Source organism: Manis javanica, chromosome 8 (assembly GCF_040802235.1).
Source record: "Manis javanica isolate MJ-LG chromosome 8, MJ_LKY, whole genome shotgun sequence".
Taxonomy (NCBI): Eukaryota; Metazoa; Chordata; class Mammalia; order Pholidota; family Manidae; genus Manis; species Manis javanica.
In genome coordinates this window covers 102,218,303-102,238,546 of record NC_133163.1, presented here as the reverse complement: position 1 = coordinate 102,238,546, position 20,244 = coordinate 102,218,303, and the positions used below count along the sequence as shown (strand labels likewise).

Here is a 20,244-nt window from a genome sequence, read left to right as displayed (position 1 = left end):
TTTTGCCTGAGAGTTTCAGCCCTTGGCAAGTTTACTGTGGATTCCATGAGACCGAGAAATGACAATCTAACTTCTTGGTGTAAAAGGGTTTATATCTGGCTTTATTCTCACTGTAATAGGTCAAGCACTAGAATCATATCTCCATCCAACAGTCTGCAGGTCTGTAATCCTCCTCCATCTCTGCCTCCACTGAGAGCTCTGGGCAGAGCTCTTTATATAGCGACTCAGTCAGTAATAGCTTATTGCCTATGGGTGTGGAAGCACTAGCTTAGCAGTAAGCCAGTTACATCATCAAGTAGTTTAGGGTCAGGTGAGGATCCTGGCCATAGGAACTTCCATTTTCCCTACTAGATGTGAAATAAATAGGAGTCAGTCACAAAACAGTGCGACTAAGGGTTTTAGGCCAAGAGAAGGCATGAGAGGTTTGGAGGCTTGAGGTAGCATAGATTATTTAAGTAGTTGAAGGAAAACCAGTGCAGGTGGCCCTCTGTGGGGTGGAAAGGGACTAAGCAGTGGGGGAAATGGGGACTATCATGAGATGAGGCTGGTTCTCCAAACCCTTCAGGAGGCAGGTGCCAAGAAATTCAATTTGCAGAGGATTATATGAATGTTTTACCCCAAGTTATTAAGAGTTTTAAGGAAGGGTGAGACATCATCAGATTTTTCCATTTCAGAAAGAACACTCTGGCTGCTGAATAGAAAATGGGGGAGGCAAAGCTTGACAGAGAGCTATTTCCAGCATCAGGGTAAGAGACGCTGGTGTTAGGACTTGTGTGGTGGCCATGGAGGTGAAGAGAGGTGGACCAGACCTGGCTGTATATTGGAGGTAGGACTTAGTGATGGATTTGATAGAGAAGTGCAGGAGACAGTGCTGCTGAGGATTGGTTTTTGACCAGGAGCAGCTAACTAGCTGGGTAAAGATGCCTGTCTGTTACTGAGATGGCAATACTGCAGGAAGGACAAATTTAAAGGGAGAAGGAAGAATAGTTCTGGTTTGGATTTGTTAAATGTAAGATGACTGTAAGACATCTAAATAGAGATAGAGCTCTTAGGTGTTACATGGATCTGTGGGTCTGGAATTCAATAGAAAGGTCAGAACTAAACAACTATTTGGGAAAAATTGATATTTAAACTCATGAGGGCAAATGGGATACAAGGTAAATATAAAAATAACAATATTGATGGCTAATCATTATTATTATGTTAATATTAATGAGGATAGCTAATACTTATTGGCTGCCTTCTATGTGCTAAGCACTGCTCTTTACATATACTAACTGATTTACTCTAGATAACTCTCTGTCATAGGCAGTATTCTTACTCTCATTGTAAATGAAGCACAGGGAAGCCATGGAGCTAGTAAACAACAAAACCAAGACAGTCTAGTCCTAAAGTCTGAATTCTTAATAGTACATTAGAAGAGAGAAGAGACTCAACTCAGAGATCTGGGTAATTCCAACATTTAAAGGTTGGGTAGAGAAGGCAGACATGGCACAAGAAACTGAGGAGTGACTTTAGAGGTAGAAGGGGACCATGAGAATGGGGAGTTTTGGAGGCCTGGCCAACTGTGTTCCCCATAGGTTGCCAAGATCGGCAGTCAAATGATGCTGAAACGTGGGCTCTTAAAGGTCACATAGGTATTAAATGGGTGATGAGGTTTGGAAATGGTTTGCCAGGCTTGGGAACAATGTGAGTAAAAAAGACAGATAAAGAGGAACCAAATGCTGTTTGCAGTTGTTAAAGGGTCAAATGCAAGTCAGAAATAGTGAGAGATAAGATTGGAGAAGTTGGCAGGGGCAGAGCATGAAAGACCTGTAACATGCCCCAAGTTAGCACCAGCCTATGATCTCAGCTAATCGTGTCTGTTCACAAAGCTGGGAGCAAAACAAAGGAGCCACCTGTCAAACAAGAGAGAACTACATATTGGTGCCTGCTTATCTCTTTTTTCTGATATAAAGTATATGTTGTTTAATTCCCTCAAAATTTACCAATGGCGAGGTGTTTTATTTTTTAAAGTACTGTGACTTCTTTTAGCATCAAATCATTTATCAGAGTGATATATATTCTGCATACAAGGAAGACATCTATATACAGAGGCCTGCATATCTATTTAACATGACCCTTTTTTATACTTCTCTCTAAATTGAGAGCAAGTGTTGAAAATGAAAGGAAAGTGTGACTGTTTTGCTTAATTGGGCAACTTTGGTCACAATCAGGAGAAAGTGATTCACTGGGATTATGTATATTTTGTTCCTCCTCAAACATCTTAAATGTTTTGAAGTCAGAGGTCAGCCTGGATTTAAATCCTGTCTCTGTCATTTAATAGCTGAGTGACTTTGGGGCTAGTTATTTAACCTCTCTTAGATGGTTCATTGAATGAGGGACTAATTTATTAGTAATAATTATATTTTAAGAATTAAGTAAAGGAGAAGAAAGTTAGGAGTTTTCTTTATCCTAACTGAACAAAAAGCCTTGCAATGAAGATGATCAATATGATTCCTTTCTTTGCTGGTGATTCTGTTTTACCTTTGATTATTTTACGTATTTAGAATTTTGTAATTTATCCTCAAATACCACTAGCCAATTGTAGATGGAAATAGTACTTTTTCTTGATGTACATAAAAAGACTATATTTATAAAGTGAGGCCTAGTTCCAAAAATAATCTTTACAGGAATATTAAAGAACTGTAGTATCTAAAAATATTCATTCCAAAGCTCTGCCATTGCACATAAAATGCTAAAGAAGTAAGATTATTTTAATTTTTGCTACTTGATGGTGACAATATATACCCATTACAAAGTTCTTGTTTTCTTCATGAATTTAAAATAATTTCAATATCTGCTGGAAGATGGCATTAAATTTACTTTTAAACCATGCACATTTAGCAATACATGCAGGGTAGGTTAAAGAGTTACAAAAAAATTAAAAATCTTCAATCAACCCTATTATTTTGTTCATTTATAGAAGTAAGTGAACCTTCAATCATTCATATTAACATTTAAGCCCTTGTCATCTTCAAATTATTTTTTGCTCTTATTCCCTGAACTCATTTCAGCAGAGCCTCACTGTATGGCCAGAGCCAGTTGGAATATTGCAGAATGGGTGCCTGGCTGATTGCTGTGGCTTTGACACATTATCTTAGATGAGGCATTCTTAAGTCTCACCCCATGACATAACTGATTGAATAGTTGTTCCCATTATGATACCAAGAGGAACAATTTTGGAGTGGAGAAAGGGGAGTTTCTTAATGAGAATGTACTGTTTTAACAAGGGGGTAGCATGGTGGAATGGATAGAATGTTTGGCCTTTCAAGTAGACACAGATTTAATACCAGCTCTACTTCTGTTAAGGTCAGTATCTGTTGAAATGGGTAGTAATAGGGCAATAATACCTTGGCCTCTACTGACACAGAGAAAGTGCTCAGTGAACAGTAGCTGTCGTTCCTCACAGACATCATCACGTTCCGTGAAGCAGGGTTCTGTGAAGCAGTGCTCCTCAGCAGCCCTGCTTTACAGCTGCAGCAGAGCCACAGGACACTTCTGCTCTTCATGTCCAGCCCTACCCAGAAAGACTGTGTGTGCACCCTCAGCCCTTCTTTTCCCTTTCCCCCAAAGGTTTAGTGCGACCCCCTTGCTCTGCTCTAATCCTCTGGCTTACCTTCCTTTCCTTTCCATCTGTACCCCACTTTGCTGCTCCACGAGATGGCTGGTAGAAGGGGTGGCGCTTTGGGCAGTAATTCCTAAATGTTTTACACCAAGAATGTGTCACAAGGGTTATAGCAATTACATAGTAAGCATATGGAGTATTGGTGTTAATGTCAGGGTTCAGAGGAGGGGATTATTGAAGATTCAAGGTTTCTCTCCTGCTTCAGTTCAGAACCTAAGGGGGAACTCTTACTTTTTAATCGTAGGTTTGCTTGACTTGTCACTTAAAGCATTCATTTTTGGTACACATTCACACTGGGATATCAGAAATGAACCAAGGCAGATGCCATGTTGCCAGCTGCTTATGGTTTACCATGAGAGCTAGGAAAGAAATAGGCATGTGCTGTATGAAAAGCAAATGATGTATGTGGGAGTTTAGGAAAGGAGAGAGAATCACGGGGGTCAGATTTTTGGGGATTGGGGGACTGGTCATTTACTCTGTTAGTGCAGTCAGGCTTGTTCCCTAAATGTCTCCCACATCAAAAACAACCGCTCTTGGCACCCACACCTCAGGGTTCCTTGACTTAAAAAATGCAAGTTAGCAGAACTTCCAGTGTGAGTCATCTGCATTAATCAAGGACCTCTTGAGTGTTTTCAGTGTGGCAGGAAGATGATTGGTGCCTCTGTAAGTGTCCCGGGCTGGGTGTAACCCCGAGAAGGTAGGAGGGCCATGCTAGGCTGAAGTAACCCTGTTTAGTGCCCCTCTCTGGAGTACCAGTGTGAGCATGCCTCCCAAACCCGTCTTTCCAGTGCTTTTCCATTAGACTCTGTCAGAATTACCTCAGCACTGCCAGGCAAGCCTTGTTAAATTGTATTGTAGAAGGACAGATGGTTTTTATTTTCCTTGCAAGCTATTATGCAAGTTAAATCTGTGCTAGCATTATTTTCTCAGATTTTGACTTAATCATAAAATTTAGCCTGTCTCCATTTTGTCCTTACTCTCCTTTCTAATCAGATGTTTCTTTGAATTGTCATGAATTTCCTTTGCTGTGTGTTTATGTTTCAGTGTTATCTATTTTAAGCCTTTTTCTCTGTTCTTCATCTCCTACAGTTTTTTTGGCTTTGGTCACAGTACCTCAGCTCCCCAGTCCTTGTTTCCCCTTCTCCTCCCTGCTCCTGTGTCAGTGTCCACCCTTTGCCTCCTACCTCACGAATATCTTGTCTCCAAGTCTCCTACTTCTGCCCCATCTCCACTGGAGATGGCCTCAGGAACAATCCTGAGGTAGGCCTGAAGTTTGCCTTCGCTACCTCTCATCCCAGGTTTCCCATTTCGTTTCCCTTCCCTTGCTCTATGTCTGTCTTTTTTTTAATGTAATTGTAATGATATTTGGTAATTAATACTTTATGAGGAAACAACAACATTATTATTGTGATTATTATTATTAGGCACTTACTAAATGCCAGGCCACGTTCTATGTGCTTGTTCATACATTAATTCATTTAATTCTTATAACAGCACAGTGAGTTAGGTGCTATTGTTCTCTCCATTGTAAGATGAGAGGACTAAGGTACAGAGGTTAAGTAACTTGCCCCAAATCACACAGCTTGGAAGAAACAGAAATGGGATTAACTCAGGCCTTCTGGCTCTAGAATCACCCTCGAGGCAGCTCCAGAAAACATATTTTAGAGCCGAAGTCCCTCAGAAGGATTTAAATGCATTTATTCTTTTTTTTTTTGATTAAGGCGTCATTGATATACAATCTTATTTTGGTTTCAAATACAGAACAGTGGTTGAACATGTACCCATATTATCAAGTCCTTTACCCCCTCCGGTGTGATCACTGTCCATCAACATAGTAAGATGTTACAGAACCATTAACTGTCTTCTCCGTGCTAAACTACCATCCCCATGACCAACCTATATTGTGATTGTATATTATTGTGCCCCTTAATCCACTTCCCCCTCTCCTCCCCACCACATCATACCAAACCCCTTCCTTTTGGTAACAACTAGTCCCTTGGTGTCTGTGAGTCTACTGCTATTTTGTTCTTTCTGTTTTGCTTTGTTTTTATACTCCACAAATTGAAATCATTTGGTTATTTATCTTTCTCCACCTGGCTTATTTCACTGAACATAATACCCTCTAGAACCATCCATATTGTTGCAAATGGGAGGATTTCTTTTCTTTTTATGGCTGAATAACATTCCATTGTGTATATGTACCACATCTTTATCCATTAATCTACTGATGGACACTTAGGTTGCTTCCATATCTTGGCTATTGTAAATCGTGCAGTGATAAACATAGGGGTTCATATGTCTTTTTGAACCAGGGATCTTCGGGTAAATTCCTAGGAGTGGAATTCCTGGGTCAAATGGTATTTCTATTTTTAGTTTTTTAAGGAACATCCATATTGCTTTCCATGATAGTTGTATCTCACCAACAGTGTAGGAGGGTTCCCCTTTCTCTGCCTCCTCACCAGCAATTGTTATTTCTTTTCTTTTGGTTACTGGCCATCCTAACTGTTGTGAGGTGATATCTCATTGTAGTTTTTATTTGCATTTCCCTGATAATTAGCGATGTGGAGCATCTTTTCATGTGCCTTTTGGCAATCTGTATTTCTTCTTTGGAGAAGTGTCTGTTCAGGTCTTTTGCCCATTTTTTAATCAGGTTATTTGTGTTTTGGGGTATTGAGGTGTATGAGTTCTTTATATATTTTGGATGTTAACCCCTTATCAGACAAATCATTTATGAATATATTCTCCCATACTGTGGGATGCCTTTTTGTTCTGCTGATGGTGTCCTTTGCTATACAGAAGCTTTTTAGTTTGATGTAGACCCACTTGTTCATTTTTTATTTTGTTTCCCTTGCCTGAGGAGAGGTGTTCAGGAAAAAGTTGCTCTTGTTTATATTCAAGAGATTTTTGCCTATGTTTCTTCTAAAAGTTTTATGGTTTTGTGATTTATATTCAGGTCTTTGATCCATTTTGAGTTTGCTTTGTGTATGGAGTTAGATAATAATCCTTCTCTTACATGTATCCTACCTCTGTCTTAAATAAAATCAATACAAATGTACTGCCCATCAACTATGGGCAAGGAACTTGGTCAACCTTAGAGGGGATTCAAAGATGGTTTAAGGAATGTTTAGTCTAGTGAGGGAGGTACTTGATCCATAAATAACTAAAAAAAAAAGAATGTAATAATAGACTGATTTCTGACCTATTTCTCCTTGATACTTTCCCAAGAGGTAGAGATAAGTTAGCGGATAAGTCTGATGTTTAAGATCTTGCCTCTCAGTGTGAGGGCCCTAGTAGCCTCCCTCTACTATCTATAAGTGTTGTTAACACCTAGTTCTTAGAAATCTAGTGTTGGTAAAGTATTCATGAGTGTTTCCAAAATACTTGTGGAAATTTGAGCTGGAGCTTACTATTGACAAAGAATACTTCTTTGTAAATTCAGTTGAAAATCTCATGGTTAGAGCAAATCGGTCGTGCTTCTACAAGCTCACTTGGGCTCATTGTGCTTTTTTGTGCTTTTATCAGTCAGCATAGTGGTCATTTCATAACTCTGAGTCTCAGATACTACATATCTTTTATGGTACCAGTAAATCCTTCTAGCTTAAGTTACAGGAATACTGGCTTTCTAAAGTGAGCTTCAGAGTGGGAGCAACCCTCCTAACACTGTTGGTGAGAATATAAATTGGTGTAGCCACTGTGGGAAGCAGTATGGTGGTTCTTCAAAAAACTAATAATGGGGACTCTATGACACAGTAATTCTACTTCTAGGAATTTACGCAGAGAAAACAAAATCTCTGATTTGAAAAGATATGTGCACCTTTATGTTTATTGCCTCATTATTTACAATAGCCAAGATATGGAAGCAACCTAAATGTCTATCAATAGACAAATAGATAAAGAAGATGTGGTACATATACACAATGGAATGTTATTAAGCCATGAAAAAGAAAGAAATCCTCCCATTTGCAACAACATGGATCAATCTAGAGGATATTATGCTATAATTCCACTTATATGTGAAATCTAAAAACAAAACAAAATGAACAAAACAGCAGTTGACTCAGACACTGAGAAATGACTCTTGGTTACCATGGGGAAGGGATTGAGTTGGTAACTGGGGAAGGTGAGGGGGATAAGGGGCACAAATATCTTATTCATAATATAAGTTGGTCATGGGGATAGAAGTACAGCATTAAGAATATAGTCAGTGATTCTGTAAAATCTTTCTCTGTTGACTGATAGTAACCACATTAGTTTGGGGTGAGGATTTAAAAATGTATATAAGGCAAATCACTGTGTTGTATACTTGAAACCAATATAATATTGTATTAGAGCTAGACTTCAATAAAAAATATACTGAAAAACACAAACATGGGTTTAAAATAAAAAAGAGTGGAAACAGTTGGTACACAGAACTATTTATTGAATAAGATTTAAGTAATGCATGCAGATATTACTCAGTTTATAGACCATGTAACTGGGGGAAAACTTATCAAACAAACATCAGTAACATATTTGACACAAAACATTTGCAATCTCTTCTTATGGAAAAAACAGTAACAATGCAACTTATATATTGGTTTATGCTTTTCACAAGGTTTCTGTGTGTGTGAGCCTTTGAGGTAAACTGGATGAGTACTGTTGTCATCTGCATTTTACAGCTGCCTGAAATAAAGATTAAAAGGCCAGTGTGATAGTCCTGGGATTAGAACCCATAACCTAGTCCAGCATTCTTTCCTCTGCAAACTGTTTGGACAAAATGTTGGTGTTAATCTATGATGATAAGAGAAAAAGAAGTCAGTGGGTCAGTTTTTTTCATGATACTACTGTTACTTAAATTGAAGAGATGCTTTTTTTTCTGAGATTCTTTCAACAAAGTGCCGAGCTGTGTACCAGTGATACAGGCACTTGATATGTTAGTAACAGGACAGACATGGAGCCTATGCTCTAATGAGGAAGAGAAATAATAAGTAAGTAAACAAGGCACTAAACATAGCATAACAATAAGTAAGTTCAGCTAATAATAAGAGCTCTGAAGAAAGGAGAGAAAGGCTGCTGGTGGTATTTTCACATGTGATGTATTCTGAAAATGGACATCAAGGTTTAGTGTACATTTATTTTAAAAGGAGATTGCTTCCCAAGGAATCCAAGCAATCATAAAACATTTCTTCAGTGTGGTGTTTGGAGGATTCATTCATATCCATGTATTTTGTTCTTTTTCTTCAAAATTGACCCAAAGTCCAAAATTGACTTAAGTCCAGAGAGTGTCTAGTTGAGGCTAAAGATTTGCTACTTCAGAAACCCCTGATGATCAACTACCGTACCTCTTTCATAATATTGAAGCTATGAAAGCCAAAGTTATTGATAGCCAAATATACCATTTTTACCATTTTCTTTATCTGTATAAAATAACAAAGACAAAATGCTAGACAGTAATGCTTTCCAAGTTTTTTTTTTACTAGCCACAGAACTTTCTTCAGAGAAAATTGTAGATGTTCAGGATGTAAAACCACTATGGCTCCAGGCCACAGCTTACTCTCCCTTCTTCACACCATAATGGCCCTGAGGAATACATGAGTCAATACTAAGGCTTTCCAGGGCACAGGATGAAAACCAATAAAAAATTCAGATTGTACATCCTGCCCTAAAGCAAACAAAACAGAAGATAGCTGTGCTACTGAAACTGGCAGAGCCACCACACCAGAGCTTCCAAATCATGTTTTGAGATCCATGAAAGTCCACATTCAGTGAAAAAATAAACTGATATTTTATATATAAAAATAAATTTATATTTTATATATAAAACTACATTTTTAGGTAGCATTTACTGTATAAAACAAAGTACAGCTTTAATTGAAGCTATTTATTCAGAGCATACTTTCTCCTAATTTTTTCTTGAGATATAATTGATACACAGCGCTGCATAAATATAAGATATATAGCATAATGGTTGGACTTATATAAATTGTGAAATTACTACCATAATACATAGCATCCTTTTTTTTTATTAAGGTATCATTGATATACAATCTTATGAAGGTTTCACATGAGCAACATTGTGGTTTCTACATTCACCCATATTATCAAGTCCCCCCCACACACCCCATTGCAGTCACTGTCCATAAGCGTAGTAAGATGCCATAGAGTCACTACGTGTCTTCTCTGTGCTATACTGCCTTCCCTGTGACCTCCCGCCTACATTATGCTTGCTAATCATAACAGAGCATATTTTTTATATAATGTGAGTGAGATGTTACTCCTGGGACTAAAATACTTCCCTCTGCTAACTTAAAAGTTCAATTTCATATTGGCCAAGATTTATTTTTTCATAAATTGTTTAATTGTGAGGAAATCCATGGTATGTTTTATATGTGATTATAAACTAAGTGATTTGCTAGTTTAAATTCTTTTTCTTTTTTTCTTCTAGTTTGCCAGGGTTTGGATACCTGATCCCGAGGAGGTTTGGAAGTCAGCAGAGCTGCTCAAAGATTATAAGCCAGGAGACAAAGTCCTCCTCCTTCACCTTGAAGAAGGAAAGGTAAGACTTCAGTTGCAAGTTAAGTTTTGAATTAATCTGATACTTTTAGTTACCACATTGATAAAAATGGCAAAATGGCAAACTCCATTTTCTATCCTAAAATGGCAAACTTAATTTTCTATCCTACTGGGTTAGTGAAAATGGCTGATATTTTAAACATCCATTAGTTTGGTCCATGAATTTACTACGATCAGGTTTAGATTTGTATCTAATCCTCCCAAACATATCCTTGTTTACTTGTATTTTGCTTAGGCTAGCATTAAAATGATTTCATATTAACTAAGATAACATTGTCAAAGGAACCAGTCTGAGATTTAATATTTGTTGAAACTAATCATTTGAAAAATATTTACTGAGAAGATTCTATGTATAAAGTACTTTGTTAGTGACCAGAAAAAAAACCCTAGAATCAATTATGTCTCTATACTTTCCTGTCTGCATTCACTGCATGGGACTTGTCTTGGTTCCAGCCTTTTCAATCTCTTCACTGCATTCGACTGGGCGTGCTACACTTTTTTCTTAAAAATCATTGTGACATTATCTTCCTTTAAGCAACTTATAGCCTAGCCAGAGAAACTAGATAGAAATACATGAAAAGTGAAATAAAATATAGAATATAAAGAGTATAGCATCACAATACTAAAGATGTCCAAAGGTAAGTCTGTGGTTAACTACCAAATAAGTAATACTATCCTGACATGTATTAAGTTCTTACTGTGTGCCTGGATTAGTTCTAAGTGCTTTATATGCTATAACTCTTTTAATCTTCACAAGAATCCTGTGAAGTGGCTATTGTTATTACCACTTATGGGTGAAGAAACTGAGGCTCAGTGAGTTTGGGACTTACTCAGGCTCATACAGGCACTAAAAGGTGAAGCTGGGATTTTAAACCAGGAAATTTGCTTCATGATCTGTGCTTATTAGGACAATAAGGATTTCAGGATCCCAATAGAGGGAAATAGTGTTTCCCTCTGCTGCTTTGTCAAGGAGGGTTCAAGAAGGAGGATGGACTTTGGGCCTTAAAAGGTAGGTAGAATTTGGATTGACAAAAAGAAAGTGAGTAGACCCCTTGAGGATTGGAATGTACTTTGGAGGTAGTGAATATAACAGATTGCCTGGAGCAGAGATTTAGAAAGGTGTGTGTTCTAGTTCGAGGCTTACATGTTAAGGTATCTGCTGTAATACATAGCATGGAAATAGGTGGCAAAAGTTATGCTCTCTGACATCAGTGTCAGATAAAGAAATAGATATACTTATGAATAGTGTGACACATGATATAATAAATATAAACAAGAAACAAAAGCAGAACAGAACAGGTAGTGGTCAGAAGGGCTGCTGAATGTAAAGGGTCAGGGAGGCATTATCTGAAGAACGAGCAGACAAGGGACATACATTTCAGGGATGCAGAAAAGCATGTGTGAAGGCAGGGAGGCATGCACAGTACTGTGCGTTTGGGGAACTACACAAGTTACATGCTGTTAGAATGTGAAGTGAGAGTACAGGACTGGCATGGGGGCGGGAACCGGATCACAGAGGGCCTTGTGTTCATGCATAAACTCTTGGACTTCAACAGGGAGTAATCTTAGTGTTTTTCAACAGAGGAAGGTGCCAGGTTTGTGATTTAGAAAGGACGGATTCATGGCAGCATGGAGCATGAATCTCAGGAGAGTGAAATAGAGGCCAAGAGTTTAGTTGGGAAGAAAGTAGCGTAGAATTATGCCAGATTAGGAGGGTTTTGAATGCCAGACTAAGGAATTAATTGATCCAACATTTATTGATCTTCTACTCTTTTTTGGGCACTATATTAGGCACTTTGGGCTATATTTTCTTATGCTAATTCTCACAGCAACCCTGTAAGTTGGTAGGTGTTATTATAACTATTTTCCAAATAAGAAAGCCAAACCTCAGAGACATGAAATAGTTCTGCCTGAGATCAAACAGCCAGAAGTGGCTTTTGTATATTGCAGGGCAATGTAAGGACCCATCAGCATTGGGAAGGACATTATAGGCCCTAATAAACAGGCAGAGAGAGGTTAAGGTACAGAGTGTAAATTTGCTTTCCCATTTAGCATAGTTCATTCAATCTTAATTTGAATATTTGATCTGTATATCTCCTCAATATCAACAAAAGTGGCTTTTTATGAAACCAGCTTGTCCCTCCTTACAATTAAATTGTATTTTTTTTCCTTTTTACTTTCTTTTTTTATTTACCCTTACTACATAGTTGAGTGACAATTTGCATGCATGGCTTTGCCATAGAGCCATATGTCCTTGGTTTAAGGTGAGTAGTACTTAACTTTTGGAGTCAAGCAACCTCATTAAAAATCAGGTGAAAACTACTGACTCTCTTTAAAAAATAAGTACACATATGTGTATATGTTTACTCATATGTACAAACATACAAAGTGTTCCACCTAGTTTCAGGGGATTCTTGGAACTCTTGGGGTCCAGGGGCTCCCAAGTATTGACCACATGCCAGTCACTGCCTCATTTAACTTTTACGTCTATGTAAGCTACTCCTGTTATGTCCTTTTTACAAAGGAAATATCTAGTTAAATAGCATACCCAGGACCACAAAAAAAGTACCAGATTAAAAACTTCTGGTCCAGTAACTGGGCAAAAAATCTAAGCTGTGACTTCTGAAACTGTATTAACAAAAATTGTTAATATGTTAATACATATGGTGAAAAGGAATACTCTTCTTATTTTTTGCCATTTTTACCAATTTTTGTGGTTTTGGAAGGTGCTAGGAAGGAATGCGTGTAAAAAGCTGAAAAGCAAATAGCTGAATAGGAAATAAGCAAAAAGCCTGGGGCTGTTTCATATTTATCACCATAATTTATGCAGATGCTGTATCTTGTGCATTTTCAGGATTTGGAATATCGTCTAGATCCAAAGACCAATGAACTGCCTCACTTAAGAAACCCTGACATACTTGTGGGTGAAAATGACCTCACAGCCCTCAGCTATCTTCATGAGCCTGCTGTACTCCACAATCTCAGAGTCCGCTTTATTGATTCCAAACTAATTTATACATATTGTGGTAAGTGTGCCATGCTGTCTGTGTGGACTGTGAACTCTTTCCTCTAATGGACATAGTCATAGAAATATGTGCATGGGGAAAGATGACTGTTGTTGGATTTCCTCTTACAGTCAAAATCACTTGAGTGTTCTTAAAAAGATGTACCAGTGCTCATTAGCTAGTTGCATTTTATATTGAATAAGCTGTTTTGTGAATTTACATACATTTGCTCAAAATAAATAGAACTCAACCTATCGTTTGGATTCCCCCTCCCCACAGAAGTCATATGTCCAATTCAATGCCAGTTTTCCAGTTATTTTCATCTTTTACAAAAGTGCCTACATGAAGAGTAGATGTCCAAAGATTTATCTTTGTAGTTGGTTCAGAAAGTTCAGTGTTCTGTTTTTCTCAGTTACTTGGAAAAGCAGGACTGACTTGACTCTTAGTAACTATTCTTGCTCAATCTGCCTGCCTGGGCCCCTGCCCGTTGTGTATTAGCTGCCAGCGATCCAGCTCAGGATTCTTTTTCTCTCTTGTAGAAATTAAGCTTGCACATGTGTACACATTTGGGTTCCTTTCTCCCTTTCCTTCTTTTTTTTCTCTCTCCATTGTCCTCTTCCTCTTTTATTTTCTCCCTCATCCTTGGCTTTTTTTTTTTCATGACTGACTTATCATTCACTAACCACTCTCCTCGGAGGCTTAGGTCTGGAATTTACATTCATTTCCTTCTAAGTTTATTTGCTTCATGTACCCACCTCAGTGCTCATCATCTCTTTGCTACTCTCCTGTTTTGGTTGGACATAGCTATCTTTTCTTCTTAATAGAATTAATGTATTTATATTATTGATATTAACTCTTTTACTTCCCTATCTATTAATGGAATGTTTCTTTTCGTAATTTTCATTTTTCTTCAGTTAATTTTTTTTTTTTGCACATGTTACCCTCTCAGTGAAGCCTTCGCTGCCTGCCCTAACTCATAAGCCCTTTTTCCCCTCCTTAGTATCCATGTTCTTTCTCTTTTCAATTTTTTTCTCTTCTCCTTACTGATATCTAACCTATGATATATGTATTTTCTGAATTCTCTTATTAATTATCTGAATTTCCCACAAGAATTTAAGGCTCATGAGGGTAAATGTTTTCTCTTTTTGTTTACTATTATAAACCTAGCACTTAGAAAAGACTTGAAATATAGATGGAGCTAAATAAATATTTGTTAAATGAATGATTTCATTAAGTTAATATACACCTTTTGTAAAATTCAAAGAAAATTTTTTAAAAGCATGAAAAATAAAAAAGAATTGTATGTAATTCACACTGAAAAATTATCAGTATTATGTTGACTTATATCCTGTCTATATATGTGAGCAAGAATAAATAGATATAAAATCAGAATCTGTCTGTATATAGTTTTGTGTTGTGTTTTCCTATGACATTTAATACTCTTTAAGAACATGATTTGTGATGGTAGCACAATAGTCTGTCAAATGGATATAACAAAATGTATTTAACCACTCTCCCTTTATTATATATTTTGTTTACACTTTTCACTGTTATAAATAACATTATAATAAACATCTTTATTTTAGAAAACCCTTTGCATGAATCTCTGATTATTTCATTCAGATAAATTTCTACAAGTGGCATTCTTGGTTTAAATATGAAGTATATAAAGTTATTTTGTCATCACCACAATTTTCATTATTTTAAATAACTTGGTCCAGTTTTTAAATAGCATTTTAGTTAGGGACTAGGTGTAATGGGTTCAGAGGCAAAGGCTGTGATGTATTTTGATCCTTAATGATTTGTTAGTTCAGTATCAACTGAAATTGAAATTTGTGTTAAGTTGATTCTCACATTACCAAGTTTGATATGCCCATTAGGGTAGCATTGACTTCTTTTGTTTTTTGACCCCTTCCCCCAGGTATAGTCCTAGTAGCTATAAATCCTTATGAACAGCTGCCTATTTATGGAGAAGATATTATTAATGCATACAGTGGTCAGAACATGGGGGATATGGATCCACATATCTTCGCAGTGGCTGAAGAAGCTTACAAGCAAATGGCCAGGTTGGTGGAAGCTCTGTTTATTATTTCATGACTCTTATTAGATGTGATAATTTCTTCTTTGCTGAGTCACAGATATTTTTAAGTACAATCAATGGCAACTTTAAATTATTATTAAATAAGTAGCCTTGACTAGTTTGTCTCAAATGGCCTGCATTACTACCTCACATTTGTAAAAGGACGTGCAGTATTTAAAAACTGCCTTTGGAATCTCACTGTGATGCTGAGGCTATGCTAGGACAGATTTTACGTTTTACAAACGAGTGGATCAGGGATTGGTGATAGTAAGTGACTTGTCCCGTGTCATTCAGCTGCAAGTGGCAGACCAGCACTAAAAGGCCTAAAGGCTCAAATAAATATGCCTGTATCTGAGAATTAAATCTCAACGAAGTGTGAATTTTAATGTTAGCATTATGTGCTAGGGCATCAGTTATCCTGAGCAGCATCAGCAAAATATCTTTGATGTCAACAATGGAACCCTAACATTTTGAGAGTGGAGAATGGGAGAAAAGCTCCTTTCAAGACTAGATAATATTCTTAATAATATGATGTAGTGTAATGCAAAACTGCAGATGCATACAATAGTATATATTTATTTAAGTCATTTCACCAGCCTACAGGTGTAGATTTAGCATGTTATAAATACGATGCGGGAAATCCTCAAGTGGAAAGAAAACTAATACTGCAGAGGTTTTTATTTTCTTTCTGACCAGAGAGTGTTTGTTTGTACATAATTGGACCAGTGTGTGATGGAATTTTAGAATTGTTTAGTGACAGAGCCCATTGAAGTCATTATGCCCTTTTATTAATACAGTATTATAAATACTTGTAATAACAGCTAACAGTTATTAAGTACTCTCTATGTGCAAAGGACTGTTTAATTGCCTTCCATTTATTAATGAATGTTGTCCTCAGAACAGCCTTCTGATATTAGTAGTATTGTTAATCTTCATCTTACAAATGAGAAAAGTAAAGCATTGAGGAGTTATGTAACTTTCCCAGGGCCACATAATGAGGAAGACTAGTTTTCTAATTCCATTAGTCTGACATGATGCAATATTGACATATTAAATATAAAATGACTAAATGTAGTTTTGTACGATATAACATGCCATATTATAACAGTTTCTGCTATAAAACATTAATGCATGTCAAAAGCTTAAGAAATGTTATTTTTTTAAGCCTAACATTGAGAAAATTCCATCTATCAGTTAAATTTTTTCCCTTAGTTAGAAAAGCCCAACAATTTTGACTGCATTACAACATTAATGCCACACAAGTATAAGCTGAGAAGTACTGGGCAGGGAGGGAATTGTATGGAGTGCTAGACCCTTAAAGTAATCTTTGAAGAATTTTATACTATTTATAGAGAATTATATGACTTCTTTGAAAATACTATTCTTAAATATGAAAGTTTAGCTGTTATCATTTTTGTTACTGGTAATCCATGACTAGTATTAGATTTACATGAATATTTCTGGCTTTTTACCTTTAGATTCACTTTGGTTTCCTTACATTTCCCTCTCATTATTCCCCAGTGACTCAGCCACTCAATGTGATTTCTTAACTGAAGGTTTGTTTATTTTCCCTTTGCTCAGTTTTGTTTTTTTTGGTAATCTTCAAATATGCTTCAGTCAGTTATGATATTATGCTTACATATGAATAAATCTATACCCATAAAATATGCCACAGCTGCTTAAAAAGACCATGTCTGCTATAGGCATACAGTCAGGAATTGATGTTGCGGGATCATTTCTTCCCATTTTTTTCTTACCAAATGAAGATGTGCCATCTTTAGCAAATGTGATTCTTGGTGTTTTACATTGCCAGTCTCCTAGAGGCCCCTCCCATCTTCAGGAAAGTACAGTTCATCACTTACTCAATAGACCTTTACTGAACACCATCCAGGCTGTTCTGGGCATGGGGGACAAGCAGTGAACAAACTAGACAAAATAGGCAAAAATTCTTATCCTCATGAAATGAGGCATGATAAATAATAAAAATAAATAAGGTACACAGTTTGACACATATTAAGAAGTACTATTTTGAAAAAATAAAGGTACAGAATGCTTGTGGGCTGGAAAGTATAATTTCAGGCTTACAAAAAGGTTGGAAAACAGTACACAGAGTTACCATATTATATCCAGGTTCCCCAAATGTTAACATGTTATGTAACCATAGTTAATTATTGAAAGTAGGAAATTCACATTGATATGATACTATTAACTAATCAAAAAAGCTTGTTCACAGTTCATTTCTCCTCTAATATCCTTTCTCTGGTCTAGGATCCAGTCTAGAATCATACATTGCACTCAGTTTGGTCTTGGACTCTTTCAATTTAAGACCATCTATTAGTAATTTTTCCTTCCATGAATTTGACACTTCTGAAGAGTATTAGCCTATCTTGTAGGCCTCAAGGGCACAGCAGTGAAAAAACTAGAGAAATAAGACCAAAAACAAAAATCTTACCCGTATGAAAGTTTAAGGTTTTCTCTTGATTAGATTGAAATTATGCATTTTTAGCAGCCATATCTCAGAAATGTACTTTTCATCAGATAAAGGAGATACAAGATAACAATTACTGGAGATATTACCTTTGATTACTTGGTTAAGGTGGTATCTACTAGATTTCTCTACTTTAAAGTATTTTAAGTTTTGAAATTAATATCTTATCTGAAAATACTTTGAAACTATCAGCTATCCTCTTTCTCATAATATTTTCACTCATTGATTTTAATATCCATTGATGATTCTTGCCTGCAGTCATTATTACTGTGGTGTTTGCCAAGTGGTTATTTGGTCTTTCCATCATTTCCTTTGCATATATGAATAGGAATTCTACTCTAAGGAAGAGCTATTCCTTTTCCCGCTCTTGTTTATTATTTATTTTTTACTTGTATCAATATGGACTCATGGATATTTATTTCATTCTATGGATTATTCTTCCTTACTATTATTGTTTATTTTGTTCAAACTGTCTTAGATTTGGCCACTGGGAGTGCTTTCAAGTGTCTTTTCAATAGTCCTCTGTCATTTTTTGAGCATTTCCTTACTTTCTAGCACCACATGACTTATTTCTAATTTCCTTGCCCAAATCCTGGAACCAGGCATTTCTTCAAGGGGCTCTGCTTTCTTTTATTGGAGAATGGTACTTAGAAACCAAGATACAGGTGCTAGGTGTGTTTATTACCACTGGGATATCATTTCCCTTAAGTCCTCAGTGCACAGAATTAGGAAATATGTTTTGCCGCAACCTCACTGACAGAATGTGTTTTCATACTGCTAGATTTTTACCAAACTGACAGTTGGGAAATGGTGTCCCAATGTTGTTTATATTTGCCTTTCTCTAAGTATGAAAGACTTTGCACATCTTTTTGCACACGCACATACAACTGTATCTATTTTTATGTCTATATATTTATGTTAAAAACCATGAGTTCATAATGATACCTCCAGTTTCAATCCAAAATCATAGTTATTATTCTTGTTTCCTCTTTTTCCTTCATTTAACTCCTTTTTTGGATCTTGAGAAGCCTGGCTCTCATTATCCATAGTATATTTACTTTTTTGCTCAATTCTAGAATACTCGTAAAGTCCTTTCAGAAATACCACCTATACACCTATGAAAAGCAGATTTACCAGTCAAGTATAATATATGTGTCCATTTCATTTTATCTTTGGTCTTACAGATAAAGTACTGATTTCCAAAGTTAGATTAGTTCTTTTCTTCCACACCCACTTTAGCTCATTCAACCACTTTCCCAGGTATGCTCATTTAGATTGTTTTCAACATTTTGTAATTATAAACAATGCTGTAATAACAGCCTTAGTTATATGTATTTTTAGAGATGTAGCTCCAGGTAAATTGCTGAAATTTCCATTGCTAGATTAAAAGGTAGGTATAAATGTAGCTTTGTTAGGTATTGCCAGATTCTCTCTAGATGAGTTGTATTCCAACCAAAAATGTTTAATAGTGCCTATTTCCCCATAGCCTCATCAACAAAATGTGTAGTTTTGCTTGTTAGTTCTTGCAAATCTAATGAGAGCTCAATGTTGTTTTAATTTGCATTTCTTTAAATATGAATGAGTTTAAACATCTTTTCACATGTTTAAGAGCCATTTTGTTTGTTTATGGAGTGAATTGTCCATTCATGTTTTTTTTCCATTTTTCTATTGTGTTTTATCCTTTGACCATCAATTTTAAGAGTTAAAAAAACATACTAGGAATATTAGCCCTTGGCCTGTGATATATATTATATATATATTACCACCAATTTATCAGTTTTCTTTTGACTGTTTATGGTGTTTTTTTCCCATGCACATTTAGCAATCTTTTCTTTTATTGCTCTGGATTTTGAGTCACTGTTAGAAAACCTTTCCTACACCAAGATAAAAGAAGAATTCATCCATGTTTATTTTAGTCTTTGATTTGTTTTATAATTTACTTTTAGATCCCTGATCCCATTGGAATTTATTCTTTTGTATGACATGAGAAATGGATCTAAATTTATCTTTTTGCCAAATGGCTACCTAATAATGCCATCATCAATTATTAAGAAACCCATCTCTGCCCCAGTTTCTTGGGATGCCTCCTTTATCGTATACTAAATTTTCTTATGTTCTTGGGTTAATTTCTTGGCTCTATTCTTTTCAACTTCCTTTATCTATTCATGGCCCAGTATCATACTGCTTTAATTATAGCAACTTTATAGTATGTTTTCATGTCTAGTACCATTAAGCCTCCTAATAGTTTTGTCTTTTTCATTATTTTCCTGCTGTTCTTGGATGTTTGTTTTTCTATACAAACTTTGGTATCAACTTATGTAACTCCATAAAAAATAAAGCTGTTTTTCGAGTAAAAGCCTGAAGGGAAGGAGAAAGCAAGCCATATGGATATCTAGGGGAATAATATTTCAGACTGAGAGATCAAGGACCACTCAAGGCCACATGGATTATG

At 36.3% G+C, this 20,244-nt stretch overlaps 1 protein-coding gene across 4 annotated transcripts in view; it reads left to right on the top strand.

Annotated features, from left to right (window-relative positions):
• MYO5A (myosin VA) overlaps positions 1-20,244 on the top strand; it is a 182,592-nt gene that overhangs the window by 51,474 nt on the left and 110,874 nt on the right. For all 4 annotated transcript variants that reach the window (XM_037021015.2, XM_037021011.2, XM_073211863.1 and 1 more), the window contains exons 2-4: positions 10,092-10,202; positions 13,074-13,245; positions 15,146-15,290. In XM_037021015.2, the coding sequence (XP_036876910.1) occupies positions 10,092-10,202; positions 13,074-13,245; positions 15,146-15,290 (428 nt within the window). The remainder of the gene's footprint in view (positions 1-10,091; positions 10,203-13,073; positions 13,246-15,145; positions 15,291-20,244) is intronic.